The 17,345-nt window shown below is 34.9% G+C and overlaps 3 protein-coding genes across 3 annotated transcripts; 2 read left to right on the forward strand and 1 right to left on the reverse strand.

Annotated features, from left to right (window-relative positions):
* The first annotated feature begins 321 nt into the window (after window positions 1-321).
* LOC103491800 (squamosa promoter-binding-like protein 13A) lies at window positions 322-2,272 on the forward strand. The gene is made up of 3 exons (XM_008451896.3): window positions 322-1,014; window positions 1,107-1,243; window positions 1,401-2,272. The coding sequence occupies exons 1-3, from the start codon at window positions 698-700 to the stop codon at window positions 1,979-1,981; spliced, it is 1,035 nt and encodes a 344-aa protein (XP_008450118.1). The 5' UTR covers window positions 322-697; the 3' UTR covers window positions 1,982-2,272.
* Window positions 2,273-4,759: 2,487 nt separating this feature from the next.
* On the reverse strand, window positions 4,760-11,479 carry LOC103491799 (uncharacterized). Its single transcript, XM_008451894.2, has 2 exons — window positions 11,196-11,479; window positions 4,760-5,081 (listed from the first exon to the last, which is right to left on the reverse strand). Exons 1-2 carry the CDS (start codon window positions 11,333-11,335, stop codon window positions 5,006-5,008), a joined length of 216 nt encoding a protein of 71 aa, XP_008450116.1. The 5' UTR covers window positions 11,336-11,479; the 3' UTR covers window positions 4,760-5,005.
* Window positions 11,480-15,119: 3,640 nt separating this feature from the next.
* LOC127149717 (uncharacterized) lies at window positions 15,120-16,210 on the forward strand. The gene is made up of 2 exons (XM_051085583.1): window positions 15,120-15,735; window positions 15,963-16,210. Exons 1-2 carry the CDS (start codon window positions 15,120-15,122, stop codon window positions 16,208-16,210), a joined length of 864 nt encoding a protein of 287 aa, XP_050941540.1.
* Window positions 16,211-17,345: the final 1,135 nt, after the last annotated feature.

A 17,345-nucleotide genomic window follows, 5' to 3' on the forward strand; every position in this document is an offset into this window, starting at 1 on the left:
GTCTTTCCATTCTTCTCTTTGCTTAAAATAAATTTTTATCTTTAAAAATTGTTAATGCTGTCATGACCATCACCCAATTTTCTTTTCTGTCTTCTTCCTTTTTATTTCTCTCTCTTCTCTTCATAAGTAATTATTAATATTAATATTGCAACCAACTTTGGGCATTGATGGGAATAGTAAAAGATGGTACCTTTCTCAATCAAATTCTAAACCCATTTTCTTGGAAGTTTCTGTTTGTCATATTGTGGCAAAATGGGAACTTCACTTATTTTTCTTTCCACTATTAATTCACTCCCTCCACTTTCTCTCTCTCTCTTTCTTCAATTTGGAGAAAGAAATGAGAAAAACAAAACTCCCTTGAAACCTCAAAATTCATTTGCTTTTTTTTTTTTTTTTTTAAATCAAAAAGGGATTAGGGAAATGAAAATTTTGGGTATAATTAATTAAAAATGCTTTGGGATTTCATATTCCTCCCAAAGCTTTCCATCAAAATTTCCTTCATTTAGTTGTGTTCTACTACTACATACATACCCCAAGCAGTGTCCTCCTGTCTCTTTTATATCATCCAACCATTCTCTATCCCCTTTCACTCTTTTTTCTATTTCTTTTTTTAATTCAAAAGGCGAAAAAGACCCATTTCAAGACTTGGGCATGTTCAATTGGAGTGAAGGAGGCAGAAATCCAACAAGTCTTGTTTATGGATTGGGTTTGGGGAAAGTTTTCTGGAGAACCCAATTTTCCGGAAAACAAGCAGAACCCACCCTCCAGTTTCTCTGACTCGATTGGCTCCAACAAGGGTTCCAGTCAAGAAAGTTCTTCCTCTCATGGATCCTCTAAAAGGACTCGATTACTCCATGGGAACCAAAACCAGACGTGTTTGGTGGATGGATGTGACACTGACCTCACCAATTGCAAGGATTATCATCGACGCCATAGGGTATGCGATTCTCACTCCAAAACCCCTGTTGTGATGGTGAGAGGAGAGGAGAAACGATTCTGTCAACAGTGTAGCAGGTAAAAACAACCAAAAATTATTGATGGGTTTTGTTTGGATTTTGCCCCAAAATGTATGGTTTGTTGATTGTTCTTGAGTAAAAGTATTGTAGATTCCATTCGCTTGGTGAGTTTGATGAGGTGAAGAGGAGCTGTAGGAAGCGGCTTGATGGGCATAATCGACGTAGGAGGAAGCCTCAGCCTGAATCACTGTTTATGAGTTCAAGGGATTTTCTGTCAAATTGTAAAGGTTAGTAAGTGATTTTTGTTTCGAAATATACCATAGAAAAATGTATTGATTGATGGATGTGGTTGTTTGGAGGGAGGGAAACTGAAAAGGAAAAGAAAAATGATTCATGATTGATGTTGTGATTTATGAAATTGGGTTATCCTCCTCAAATCCATAGGTCCAATTGTGCTGCAGTTCAGTGATCAACAGATTCATCATGTGTCCGATGAAATTGGTAGGAGTTTATGGCCTGTTAGGACTGAAGGTGAAAAGAAATCTTCAGTGGTTCCATCAAATTCCTCTGCTTACTTCAGTTATGGAAGAGGAGACAACAAAGAGTTGCCATTTTTCCTGCATAAAAATGGCAAAAGACAAAGCAAGCAAATGGTTTCTTCTCAGCTGTCTTTTAATCAGCAACTTCCTGATGTAATCTCTCAGGGTAGCGAGGTGGACAACCAGAAACCAGTGACCACCGATACTTCGCCCGAGGATTCGGGTTGTGCTCTCTATCTTCTGTCATCACGCACGGTGCAAGCTCACTCAGATGCTGGCTTGAGCTCTTTGGTTCAGTCCCATCTGAGTGTTCCAGTCCAAACACATGAGACTGAGCTGCATTTCAGTAGTCTAAGTGACTTCTCTGGCTCCTTTGATTCCAAGGACAAGCCTGTTTCTTCTCAGTTGGGTCTTGAAATGGAAGAAGAATCTGATGGCTTGTTCCAAAATGAGGCTCCACATAAGTTTCCCATTTCTTGGGAGTAGTTTGCTTCAACGAACTTGTCTGTTTTATTTTTATGGCTTTAGTCCAAGACTTTTGAATTTGAACTTTTGTGTTCTGTGATTGTAGACAGCAAATGTATTTTGCTGGTTTGTTTTCTCAGTTTCCGTGACTGCTTTGACATTATCATTTACACTGGGATTCACCTCCGCATTGTGAGCACGTTACAATATCTTTCGTGCCATTTTGTAACACCTACGGCGAGGGATCCTAGTGATGAATTATTGTTCTGTTCGTCTTCTAGACTTGTTTTTCGAATCATGTTTTCTTTGCAATTTTCTGTGTTCTTACATATCCTAGATCATTTTGAGTCTTGATGCTGGACTTGTATACTTTGAGATGAATGTTATCTTTAATCCAAGTCTATGGGATTTCATTAAATGGTTTTACTTGGTAGTATGTTGGCTCAGAACATCACATTTTAAATATTGAGATTTTCAAAATATTTCGTCATTATAGTGACTTAGTTAATCAAGTGTTGCATAAAGAACTGCCGATTAGTTATCCCCTTCTTCCTCTTATGAGAAGTTAGCTCAGAGCTTAAACAACATTGGTAAGCAGCACATACTAAAAGTAGAACCAACATTCCCCTTTTGTAGAAGTATTTAAAAATTAGTATTTGAATCCTACTTGACCTTAAAGATATATATTTCTGTTTTGTTCACTGTATAGGACAAATGAAACTTAAATTTCAGTACCTTCAGAAGATGGTTGTTTTGGTCATTTTATTTCATTGATAGTTTTCATTTCAATTTATTCCTTGAAATACTCGTAAGATGAATTGAGAACTTGGTCCCTTGTTTTTTGGCCCTAATAGTACTACTACTACCCTTTGTTGTCCCTCAGTAGAGCAAGTCCGAATAGCAACCTGATGGGCAATCAATTGATCGACAGGAATGATCGCGGTGAATGGTTGATAGTCATACCCTTGTCCTGGAGGCTGCTTGCTATCATAACCTTTTCTTCTACTGTATGTGAAAAAAAAAAGTGACCAACCTTTTATGTTGAGATAGATGTTAGTCCAAAGAAAGCTGTTGTACCTTTTTAAGTTTATAGTTCCTTACTAGCCTAGTGAAATGGATATTTAGATTATTTTGTCTTTCATTTACCTATAAAGTAGGCTCTTTTTAAATTGTATGAGACACAAATTTATTTTCAATTAAAATCTAAAGTGAAATCTTCAATTTATTTTACTTTTTCGACAGTGACCATCCAATATTTTAAAAAACTAACAATACTGACCAATTGATATAGTTTCTCTAAATTTTTCTATTTTGATACTGTACAAATCTAATCCATAGAATAAATACCAATTATATAACTGTCTTATTTTAAAATAAGTTTTAAGTATTTCAAATCTAAATCTAAATTAATATTTAATATCATTTCATTCAATAAAAAAAATTCAAAACAATATAAACCGACTCGTTTTCCAAAAAAGAAAAAAAAATTAAAACTACTAGTAATGTAATTGATAGAAATACAAAATTAACTTATCAAATTAAAGACAATAAAATGTTGCATAAATTAAATTGATATATAAATTATTTAAAAATTATTGAAATAATACATCATCTCAAGACATTCCTATTTTAAAAACTACATAAGCCAAGTGAGACACATAAATACTCTAGGATATCCTCATAAATTTCTTTTAGAAAACAAATATAGCTATTTAAAAATGTCAAAACATCTATAAATTCAACCCAATTATTAAATATTGTGTTAGGTTTACGAACAATAATAGAAACAATCACTTCAACAAAATAGAGGATAAAACTTGAAAATACTGAAAGCTTGAAATGCAAGAGAAGCATATGCCAAATTGGGGGAGTCATTATTTGAGAGATGACAACAAGAGGAATTTGGTGGGGCCATTTGGTAGGTTTGAAGTATTTATCCAAAAAAAATCTCTTAATGGGGAAAAGGAGAGAGTGAGCTGAGATAAGAGTAGGGAAAATGAAATGGGTCCCTACTCCAATCTCCTACAATAAATAACAAAAACAAACAAATATTTCTATTAAATCCAATCGTGGCACTAAAATAAACCACATACGGAAACACTCCCCTAGCCAATAAATAAATAGCCACTCAACATTCCCATCAGTCCCTGTTCCACTCAACATTCCCATCAGTCCCCTGTTCTATAGATAGAGACTAAATTTATAGCAGGATCAAAGAGAATCATTTATAAAATTTCAAATATCAAAAATCATATCTACTTTTTACTTTTATACTATGAAATGAAACACCACTAATCTTTGTAACAAACGGGATTGGATTGTATTAGATGGCTGAGGCTGGTCTCTAGTTTTGACATAATGATACTAAATATGGAATTGAACAGGGGAAGTTGCATAATTTCTAAAACACTAATTTTGACAGGAAACAATTTCCTTGTCTATCTCCAACAAGGCAGACATAATTATAATAAATAAAAAATGTAGTCAAAATAATGCTATAAAGTCAGACAGCAATTATCCCTGCACTGGGGGCAGTGCCAGCACCTCTGATTATTAGGTCATTCCATTGAATAAATTAGGTTCAATAACTTTAGGTCATTCCATTGAATAAATTAGGTTCAATAACTTTAGGTCATTCTACTGAATAAATTAGGTTCAATAACTTACCACAATCAGGCGTGTAAATGAGAACAGATCACCCTCCTTTCACAGCAGATTTTGGGCTGTCTTACAAGTCAAGAATGACAGAAGGACAAGATATATTAGTATGTACCAGCCAAGCCGTTTAACTCAATCATATAAAACAATACTCTTTCATTAAAAATATAAGGATTTAAAGATATCTTGTTTAACAAACTAGGGTTTCTATGTAACCAAAAGTCGTCTTTATTTTTCATCTTGGTCAAAGGGATCAGATACTAAACTGGGATGGAAAGGAACAGTGAAAACTAAGAGATTTTTTTGTGTTGTGAAATGGACAACAAAATTTGGGTGAGGGGGGAGATATTGACTTAAGTTTACATTGCTAAATGACCAATATGGACATTAGTGCTTGTCATCCTTGGGAATATCTTTCTGAGAAGTCTTGGACTCCAGCTCCTTGGTTGTTTTCTCCACAGCCCTGAAAGAACATCACAATCGTATGCACATTACAAAAAGTATGGCCTACAAAAGGTACATCCAGCCTGTTGCATTCACATGCCAAAATCGATTTATTTTAACATTCTTCTGGCCAAACATAACTACACAGCATTAAAATTGCTAATAATAATATGTTGCTAGATCTAATACCATAAAATTAATTAATTAATTAATTAATTAATTAAAAACAAGGAAACAAATATGAGATGCTAGAGGCACGAGTAGTATGCAAATAGGAGACCGATTTCCCAGTCCGTTTTCTAGAGAAAGAAGGCAGAGGAAGAACTTTTAACTTTTAAGTGAACGTTAGTTGCAAGTACGGTAGGGACTATCAGGACATTTTATAATGATACAGACAATAGAAAGGACATCTGAGAGGACCGAAGGCGGCTAACTAATTAGAAGGAAGCAAGTAAAGTGAGCACTACGAGGAGGAGGATTCCAAGACTCTTGAAAGTCTAGGTAGCCTGTAATTTTCATAAAAAAGCAATAAACTGATACATTAAAAAATACTTTTCCGGTTAGGCTTTGGTTTTGGAGTTTCATTATTACTTTATTCTCACGTCCTTTACTTTGTACGGTCCTATGAGACAAAATATATTGGGGTCTAGCAATGAATTGGAAGACGAACCCCGACATAACAAATTAGTTTACACCAAAAGCATATTCCATTAATCAATTTGTCATCCCCTTGTACACGTGATCAAGATTCAAGAAAAGTACCTTAACTATGAAGGGGAGAATTAGTATAAAATAGTAACATTAGAACGATGATAGACCTATCCAGTCGATGAATCGATCAAGTCCCTTTCTCTATCAGTTTTTTAACCTTCCATTACCAAAAGCGGCTTTTCACAGTATTCTACAAGATAAGTAATGTTTAAGAAAAGATTTGACAATGAAATTAGATTCTCTAGCTCATCTCTTTTCACGGCAAGCCTACTCCAAAACTACGACTAGATTAACTTAGAAGGAGTTTCTCATGGAAACTGACGGCAAGGAAATCTTTAAAATGCAAAAAGGTGGCACTTAATTAAGGAAATGTAACCTTCATTTTTCAACTATATTGTTACTCTCTTCCTTCCTTAGCATTCTTGCCAACACTCGCCCCCAGTATTCTCCATCTTTTGTAATCTCCACTTAAACAACCTCTTACCAAGAGAAATATTTTCTTAGTTAGAATTACATGTTCATTTCATTTACAACGGTTGGAAATTAGGGGCTAGTGGAGTGTTTACAAAGCCCCAAGGTTATTTGTGTAATTTATTGTACTCTAGTTTTATTTCCTTTTTTGTTAGGGCTTCATATGGCCTATATTTATTCTTCCATCTTGTATTCGTTTAATTATTAGAAAATAATAAGAAATACTTCTGTCATGGTTTTTTCTCTCCCTATACTAGGGTTCTCCCTGTATACTATGTGCTTTCTATTCTTCTTTATTTTTCAATACTAACTATCTGCGACTTTGGTCATGCCCTTTAAATCCCTATTGAACAAGTTGACTATCAACCCTCCCTTCAAAGAAACATTTATATCTCTGCCTCTTATCAGGACCAGAGCTTTACTTTTATTCATGAAATGCTTATACTCTCACAATCTCCCTAATCCACTCCCCATTTATTTATTTATGTTTATAAAAACAACTTTCATTGAGAAAAAAAGTAAAAGAAAACAAGGACATACAAAAAAAAAGCCCACCAAAAAATACCCCTGCTAAAGGAAGGGGTTCCAACTAATTAAAATGCCACCATGAGAATAATTACAAAAAAAGCTTCCAAATCAAAGTCCAAAGGGACAAATGAAAACTAACTAAGAACCAAACCTCACAAGGGTCCCTTTCCCACCGCGGAACACTCAATGATTCCTCAATCATTGCACATACACCCCTTTGCCCAGCAATCCAAACATCAAACTCCTGTAGGAAGCAACTCCACAAGTCCGTGCAAACTAATAGTCTTAAAGGAGATGACCCAAGCCTTCCTCTGCCTTTTGACAAAGAATACAGCAGAAAGGCCCCATTAGTGAGGTCATCTTCCTAGATAGCTATCTAAAGTGTTCATTAGACGAAGCAAAACTTGCCAGGTAAAGAACCTGATTTTCTTAAGGATCTTAATCCCCCAAAACACATCAAAAACTAGCTCCCTGATGGGGGAGAGATCTAGCAACAATCTAAAAAAGGATTTACAAGAAATCCTTCGCTCATCCAAGAATTTGGACTTCAAACACAAACATCCCTCCTTTTAGCCCTAAAATTCCACTCATCCAATAATAAAGAAAGAAAAGAAGCGACCTCCATCATTTCCCGATTAGAAATATGAAAACATAACCCAAAAGAATTCATCCTTTTCTTCTCGTTCAGAATTGATTCACCGCACCACTTCCCAAAGAAAATCTCTCATAAACTTCTCCATGCATTTACAAACCAAACTAGGAGCTCGAGATAAGGAAAAATAGTACACAAGAATGCCATTAAGCACCAATTTGATCAGAGTCAGATTCAACCTACTAGTAATTTTCTTCCATGAGCTAACCTCTTCCGGATCTTCTCAGAAATAAGGTCCCAAAAACCTGTGGACCTCAGATTACCTCCCAATAGAAGGCGAGGAAGGAGGAAGGAAAAAAAAAACTCACAACAGAACCCATCCGTCCATCTCCTGAGCTTAACTTGATCACCGTTAATCCCCAAAAAATTTGGCACTTCTATTAGTTTTAAGAACAGATATGACCTCAAAGAACCTCACCATATGATCAAAGGATCAAGAAGGAATCCTTGTTGCTCGAGCAGAACAACATCATATCATCAACAAACTGAAGATGTGACAAGGCCACCTCATACAACCAAACCTAAAAGGCTGATTCTTTCCCATACACCTCATACAACCAAATCGAGCACGTCTTCTAAAGCCCAAGTTCCACGAATGAGTAACAATACACCAACAGTCAGCCACAAAAGCATCCTTGTTCAATGATAAGGAGAACAAGTTAGGAAATTTTTTTGCAAGCGGCTCCACACCACACCAATTGTCCTTCCAAAATCTGATTTTGGTTCCTTTTCCCAACACAAAAACTGAGAATTTGAAGAAGGTCTCCTTGTGCTTCAAAATACTGGCCCATATAAGACTTTCCCCTGTTCGGATCTTTAGTAGACCACCCATTCTCCTCTAAGCCGTAAATGGCCACGATTAAATGCCTCCATAAGGAGGCTTCTTCCTTGCTAAACCTCCAAAACCATTTGGTGAGAAAAGCAACGTTCTTTGCCTAAACGAGCCAATCCCAAGGCCACCATAACAGATTGGGCGAGAAGTATAATCCCAATTGACAAGGTGGGCAACCGAATTAGTAGACTGATGGAACTCCACTGGTATTCAATTACACTTTATTGATATCAAATCTCAATTACAAGTAGTAATCCTCTCTCTCGGTTATTCTATCTTTCAAGAATTAACACAAGACTTTCTTCATAAGACTTCCTCTGCCTATTCACTGGACTTCTGTAGCTATTTATAATGCACATATTCAACTACTTCTTTAACAGATTTCCTAACTAACTTTCTAACTATTTCTATAACAAACTTCTATAACAGCCTAACTATTTATTTGGTTGTTTAGGCTATCTAACTTGCTATCTATTTCTTTCCTCTATGGCTGTACTGATGTATTATAGGAGCTGGTGGTCTATCATTACACTCCTTCTCCAAATTCACCTTGTCCTCAAGGTGAAGCTGGGAAAACTTCTGTTGAATTTCATCATAATCTTCCCATGTTGCCTCATTTCGAGACAATCCTTTCCATTTGATCAGCACATCCCATCCAACAATCTTATTCTTCATGTATCCATAAACTTCTTCTGGGTCAGCTCTCCATTCATGGTTCTCGATCAGATAGGGCGTTTCTGCTGATTCTGTTTGATGTTCCCCTCCACTGTAGCCTTTAAGATTGGCTTCGTTTCGGATGATTTCCCGATTTTTAGTGAGCTGGGCCAATAGCATCATTTCGGCTAAACCGACCGGTCTACAAAACTCGACCTCGGCCTTAATCCACGGTAAAAGCCCATTCATAAATGTTTCCTCAATTACCCGATCTGGTAAATCTGATACAGGCGCCATCAATTTATCGAATTGATTACGATATTCCTCCACGCTTGATTCTTGTCGGATTCTTAGGAACTGCCCGCAAATCGATCCTTCCCTTACTGATCGGAATCGTATGAGTAATCGTTCTTTTAAATCCAACCAATTCTTGAAATTGTTTCGTTCTTCCTACGCTCTATACCAATTTAAGGCTGGTCCTTCGAATCTGATTGTCGCCACGATCATTTTCTCAGAATCAGTCAGCCTATGAATTTGGAAATAACGATCTACACGAAATAGTCACGCATCTGGATCTTCACCATTAAACACTGGCATCTCGATTTTTTTGAACTTACTTCGATCATTGTTTTTCTCTTCACCATCTTTTTCATTTCCGTTCACTTCATCGATTAGTTCTGCCATTTTTGTTTTCATTTTGCTTGATGATCCTTCCATTCGTGTGTTATTAACCGTTCTTTCATCATTCCTTCGATATACTTCAAGGTTAATTGTTGCTGATGTTGAATTTGTTCATTATGAGAATCTATCTTCTCTAAGTGTTTCGTGATTTTCGCTTCAAGTATCGGTATTCTTTGTAACTCTGTTTGGATGTTGATAATCTCTTGCTCAATGACTTCAAATCTCTCTTCGGCTTTCTTTGCCATTTTTCTTTTCTTGTCTAGGATTGAACTGCTCTGATACCAATGTGATGGAACTCCACTGGTATTCAATTACACTTTATTGATATCAAATCTCAATAACAAGTAGTAATCCTCTCTCTCTCGGTTATTCTATCTTTCAAAAATTAACACAAGACTTTCTTCATAAGATTTTCTCTGCCTATTCACTGGACTTCTGTAGCTATTTATAATGCACATATTCAACTACTTCTTTAACAGATTTCCTAACTAACTTTCTAACTATTTTTGTAACAAACTTCTATAACAGCCTAACTATTTATTTGGTTGTTTAGGCTAACTAACTTGCTATCTATTTCTTTCCTCTATGGCTGTACTGATGTATTATAGGAGCTGGTGGTCTATCTAGTAGACCCTCCTGTCCAAACAAAGTTCCTATCACCTTTTCCAATCTCTTGATAACACCAATCGGAGCTTGAGCAAGGGAGAATAAATAGCAAGGAAAGCTATTAAGTACTGATTGCACAAGAGTTAACCTACCCCTTTGGAGAAATGAACTTCCCACTAAAAATAGTTGGGCCATAAATCTAAATGTGAAGATGTTTCTACCAGCAACCATCTCTCTTCACCTTTGTAGCCTTACCCAACCAACACTAACTTTTCCTCTAGTAATTTAAAGCTACAAATCCTCGACCTCTAGAATAACCTTAATCCAGGAGAACTTCATTTCTAATTACAAACATTTCCAACTCCCCCCCGCACCACACATGAAACGTTATATCTCACCTCACCAAATGATTTAGTTTTTCTTTAATTCTTTGTCTTTCCATCCCCAATAAACTCTCTTGGATATTCAACCAGCTACTCTATTAGGCATGCGGACCAAAAGTGTATAAAATACGAAAGAGTAAATGCGAAAATCCGGTGAATCGAAGTTCCCAATATCTTCATGGGTCTCCAAATACATCTCTCTTGGATTTCCACTAAAGCGTGCCCCAGATACTTTATCGGCCACTCGCTGAACAACCAAAACAATCGTCCTTCATAGTGATTCTCTCACTTTCCTCATTAATCCCAGAAAGTTCAGATTTACTCAAACATCCACATGGATGTACCCAAAATGAATTCAAAGTAGGTTTTCTTTTGGTTAACAATACATCCAGCAATTTAACGCAATTGCAAACCCAAACTAAGAAATTATACAAATCCGGACATGAATACTCCCATGGCCTGCGCATTAGATTCCTAAGGCACATAATCGATTCCAACCATAATCAATTGCTGAAGTGTAGAAATTCAGTTCCAATACCAGTATTATGCAGGAATGTTAAAAGAAAAAATACGAAAAAAAACAACCAAGAGTACTAAGAATAAATAGAAAATTACTTGGATTCCTCTTCAAGCCAATGGCGGATTTGCTTGACGTTGCGCCTGAAGATTGCAGCCGATTGCTTCACATCGCTTCTCAAAAGAAGAACCACGGCGCTAACCCCGGCCACCGTCAAGATAAAATTGGTTAAAGCCATGAATTTGAATCCTTCAGCCTTCAGCCTTCAGTTGAGTACAATTCGAGCTTGTGGACACCGGTTGGTTATTGGAGTTTCGAATGCATATGCAGACCTACTTCAATTGTTGTTCGTTTGGCTGATTGAAGAAGACGATGGCCTAATGGGCTTTTGAGGATTTGTGATTGTTCATTTAAAGCAATTTGGGCCCATCACAAGCCCCAACTCTAAAGAAGCCCAAGAGTTCTTTGTTTATTATCAGGGCTGACCATTAGATAAAAGAAGGAAATTTCGTAGAAATGACAAATATAAGAATGAAAATTATCAAAATAGCAAACTGTTATTTTCTTTTGATTTATGGCAAAACTAACTGCCTGGAATAATTTTCAACTTTTTTCGACCGAAAATACCCCTCAACGGATGAGAACTGTCCATAATCAAATACAGTATATTTAAGGAACCCGGAAAATCAAACAAAACATTATCACATAGCCGATTATAGTGTATCTGTAAACACACCCACTTATGATAATTATTAACCAAATCAAATAATTATTATATTATTTCAAAGATCCCTAACCATATTCAATCGATTTCAATATCCCCTAATTATTCCCATTTTTTCCTTCAATAATTATATATTCAAACTTTAGCTATCGATTTTTTCCTTCAATAGCTATTAACGCAATGAATAGGTTCTAAAATTTTAATGCACTGAATTCTTCCTTCCTAAAATCATGATAAACATGATACAATAATTAACCATATACAAAAACATTAAAAAAAAAGTAACGGAAAAGCATTTAAAACATTCAAAATTCAAATCTCTAAAATTCAAATTTAAATTCCAACCATTTCCTAAGATTATGGCAAATATAATGGGAATACTTAAGTTTAGATTCAAATCCCAACTATCCCTAAAATCATGCCAAATAAATTGTGATCTATCTTTAATGTTGCCAACAAACCATAATTAATGGAAACCAAAACACAAGATTCACCGAAAAACAATCTCAAATTTGAATATATTAGAAAAATACAAAATTCACTGGAACGTTCATGGCCATTAAAACATAAATTTCAACGAATAACGGAGCAAAGCATATTCTTTTGAAATTTTAACATCTTTATATTCTAAACGACCTTAGAAAAATAACTAATATTGCATTCCCAACATTATATTCATAAGATTATGCTATATACATTTTATTTCTTTGCCATTGACTACCATATTTTCGTAATATCCGACCATTACATCAAATTAAAATGTGATCCCTACAAATGAAACAAGTACCCGTATAATATATGAAACAATAATTTAATTTAATATTCATCCCTCCTTTATATTTTTTATAAAAACAAAACTAAACTTTTCATCTGCAATATTATTTGTAGGGGAATCCGTGTAAATGGTAAATATAAGAATGAAAATTAGAAAAATAGCAAATTGTTATTTTTTTTATTTATGGCAAAACTAACTGCCTGAAATAGTTTCCCACTTATGATAATTATTAACTAAATCAAAAAATTACAGTGTATTTGTGAACGCACTCACTTATGATGATTATTAACTAAATCAAAAAATTATTATATTCTTTCAAAGATCTCTAAATATATTTGATTGGGTTCAATATCCCCTAATTATTCTGATTATTACCTTCAATAATTATATATTCAAACTTTAGCTATTAAGTTTAGAATCAAATCTCAACCCTCCCTAAAATCATGTCAAATAAAATTTGGTTTAATTATGGCAAATATAATGGAAATATTTAAGTTTAGAATCAAATCCCAACCCTCCCTAAAATTTGCCAAATAAAATGTGATCTATCTTTAATTTTGCCAACCAATCGGAATTAAGGGAAACAAAAATAGAAGATTCAGCGAAGATAATCAACCGGAATTAAGAAAAACGAAAATTTGTACTAAAAGAAGAAGGTGGAAAGCGACAGTGCGGGTGAAAAGCCATTTGAAAATTTGAAGAATGTTAGAACCGGAGAAAATTTGAAGAAAATTATTTTGAGAACTCGGTATTTTTTACCGATACATGCAGAAAACAGAGGAAAAATCCAAAGGTTGAAGAAGGAACAGAAGCGTGAAACGAAACAACTCACCCATACTTTGGGTGGTGCAAACCGATTAAAAAGGAAGGGCGTGCAAACGGTGGAAAAGCGACGGAAGAGAAACGGATGGTGGAAAAGCGACGGAAGAGAAAGCGACGGTGGAAAAATGGAAGAGAAAGCTACGGTGGAAAAGCGATGGAAGAGAAACGGATGGTGAACAAGCAACGAAAGAGAAAGCGACGGTGGAAAAGAGACAGTGGAAATGTGCTGGAAAGCCTTTACAGAAGATGGTTTATTTTTTTAGGAGGAAAAATTAGGAAATTGAAGGGAGTGCATAATATGTATTAATTACAGGGTATTTGTGGTTTTTCTTACTGTTGTATTTAGGAATCTATGTTGTAAAGTAGATAGAGGCATTTAAGGCATAGTTATCCCATTTAATATGTAGAAATTAAATGTTTTGCTATTTTGACAATTTAAAAATAAATTTGTCATTTATCCAAAGTAAAACTTAGATTTTGCTATTCTTTTTGTCGCCCCATAAAAGAAAGAGATTTCATAATGTATAACAGTTTTTGTATAAAATATTAAGGATATGGCAGTTTATGAAACAATTTGCAAATATAGCAAATTTTTTATTTTTTTAAAATATATTCCAATATTACCCTTGTTTTTAAAAGAATACTGACGCGAATTTCTCCTCCTCCATTCCTCTGCGCGATTTTCTCCCTCTCCAATATATTCTCCACGATTTTCTCCCTTCTTCCGCCTTACTATTCTCCACGTTAAGAACACCTTCTTCCGCACGATGCCTTCTTCCGCCTCCAACGACGCCTTCTTTCGCCTCCAACGACGCCTTCTTCCGCCTCCAACCAGTCGTCATCTTCCGTCTCCAACCACAACTTCTTCCGCTTCCAACCACAACTTCTTCCGCCTCCAACCAGTCGTCATCTTATTGTCTATTTTCTCTTATTTTCGTTAAATCATCTGGTATGTAGTCTTTGATTTTAGTTTCGTTAAATCTCTAGATTCTTTCTTTTTAGTATTTTAGTTTTTCTGTTTGTAATCTTGGATATGACTTCATCTTCTTGCAGAATTACATGTCTATCATTTTCTATTAATGATAGTGATAGACTTGTATCCTAGTGTATCACTGAAAGAAGTCTATCACTAATACACTATGATACAAGTCTATCACTGATAAACACTTTGTCTTCTAGCACTAATACACTATTTTTTTTTAATTCTTGCAGAATTACATGTCTATCATTTTCTATTAATGATAGTGATAGACTTGTATCCTAGTGTATCACTGATAGAAGTCTATCACTAATACACTATGATACAAGTCTATCACTGATAGACACTTTGTCTTCTAGCACTAATACACTATTTTTTTAATTCTGCAGTAATTTGGAATTATGATTAAGCTTCCAATAGTAGTGTTTCATAGTGGACAGTGGGATGATATAAATAGTTACTTGAATTACAAGACTACTGGTGTATTGGTTAATGAGATGATGTCTTTTGAAAATTTTGTGAGTTTGATATTAAGAGAAGTTTGATTTGATGCATCTCCTTCTTCAATACAACTGTCAATCTTATTGGATTATGGTATCACTGAAATTCAAACTGTGGTTCAAATTCAAGAAGATAAAGATGTTACTTGGTTTCTAAGTTTAGTTAAAGGGCAAATTACAAGACATCCATTAGTTGCCCATGATATTGCTCATGTCTCTAATATGGATTTAGAATGGTCTAGTGTTGTTGACAGTGGGATGGATAATTTGTGTTCTTTGCTGCCTTCTTCTTCCATTGATGATGATTTTCAAATTCTTACAGATATTCATGTTAGTAGCTTGTCTTCTACATTCGATTTGAAAGAAAAGGATATGTTTGCTAGCAAGGAATTACTATCAAAGTCATTTTACTACATTGCTATAAAGAACAACTTTGAGTTCAAGACTGTGAGATCAAATTCTAAATCTATTGAGTTTAAGTGCTCCCAAGATAATTGTCCATGGTATGTTCGTGCATCTCGTTACAAGGGTGGGGAATTATGGCGACTAAGGAAGTATATTTCTAATCACAATTGCTCCATAAATGTTATCCAAACTACTCCTAAACAAGCATCTTCATCATTGATTAGTGATTGTATTGTAAAAAACTTTAGTTCTTTTGACCGTTCGACTCCAAATGATATTATGATTCACATGCATACTAAACTTGGTGTAAATGTTAGCTACTATAAAGCGTGGAGGGCAAAGGAACTTGTTATGAATTCTTTGAATGGTGAAGCAAAAGAATCTTATGCCTTGATTCCAAACTTTTTTATGAAACTAAAAGAAATTAACCCAGGTATGTTTTTATTCTTACAATTTATATATCATCAATCAAGCTTTTAATGATATGGTCTATCACTGACAAGTTCTATCAGTGATAGGCCTTATAGTAAATGAGCATATCATCAGACGACTGGTGTTATGGTGGTTTACTATAGGGTCTATCAGTGATAAACCATATCAGTGACAGACCTATAGTAAAACTGATACAGAGGGACATTTTAATAATATTTTTTATTTCAGGTTCATTCACTGCTTATGAAACTGATACAGAGGGACATTTTAAGTACTGTTTTATGGCTATTGGAGCATGCATTGAAGGATGGAAATATTGTAGGCCCAATATATCAGTTGACGGTACATTTTTGAAATCTAAATATGGTGAAACTCTTTTGACAGCCTCAACAATTGATGATAATAATCAAATTTTCCCATTGGCCTTTAGTATTGTAGATTCTGAAAATGATGCATCCTGGAGATGGTTTTTTTAGAATATAAAGAATAGTTTAGGGGATTGGGAAGATTTAGTTGTAATATCTGATCGACATTTAAGTATCCCAAAAAGTGTTCATAATGTTTTTCCAAATGCTGAATATTGCGTTTGTTTGCAACACCTTCTAAAAAGTTTGAAGTTGATATATAAGGACCCTATAATTGATAAGTTCTTCTTTAGATGTGGAAAAGCATATACAGTTGTTGATTTTGAGACTAATATGAGATGGATGGAGTCTATGTATTCTAGTATACGAGACTATCTTAGTAAGGTTAGTTTTGAAAAGTGGGCTCGAGCATATTGTACAAGGAAAAGATATCAAATGATGACTACAAACATTTCAGAAAGCTTAAATGCAGTTCTAAAAGAATCTAGAGATTTGCTTGTTGCAGCATTACTCGATTCTATCAGACAAATACTTCAAAATTGGTTTTATGATCGAAGAAAAGTTGCATGTTGTATGAGAACTGTTTTAACTAGTTGGGCTGAGGGAGAATTACGAATTCAACATCAAAACTCAAGAAGCTTCACAGTAAGTTTTTGTGTTTCAATGTTTATTTATTTAATTAAAGGGTAATGTAACAAGACCTATCAATGATAGACTCTATCGCTGATAGATTCTTATCAGTGATTGTTTATATCAGCGATAGATTGTATCAGTGATAAATCATATATGTTGACTAAGTTTTTTTTTCTTCAGGTTAATGCTATTAATGATGTTGAATTTCAAGTGATTGATGGAAGAAAACAATTTATTATACGGTTAGATTGCAAATCATGTACCTGTCGCGTTTGGGATCTTGATGAAATTCCATGTGCCCACGCTCTTGCTGTTCTTCGTGGGCGTAATATGAATACTTACTCTTTTGTTTCCAAGTATTTTTTGTCAAGTACTTTGATTTCAACTTATACTGGATCAGTTCGTCCGGTTGGGAACCATGCTAATTGGAAATCTATTGGGATTGAGAATAACATACTACCTCCAACTTTCAAGCGTCGAGCAGGACGACCGCAAAAACAAAGAATACTATCAATTGGCAAGAAGAAAAGTCACTCAAGATGCAGCCATTGTCATTGTGCTGCTCACAATCGTAGAAATTGCAAATTTCCACCATTTTTACAGTGACGTGATA

Source organism: Cucumis melo, chromosome 6, assembly GCF_025177605.1.
Source record: "Cucumis melo cultivar AY chromosome 6, USDA_Cmelo_AY_1.0, whole genome shotgun sequence".
In the NCBI taxonomy this organism is placed as follows: Eukaryota; Viridiplantae; Streptophyta; class Magnoliopsida; order Cucurbitales; family Cucurbitaceae; genus Cucumis; species Cucumis melo.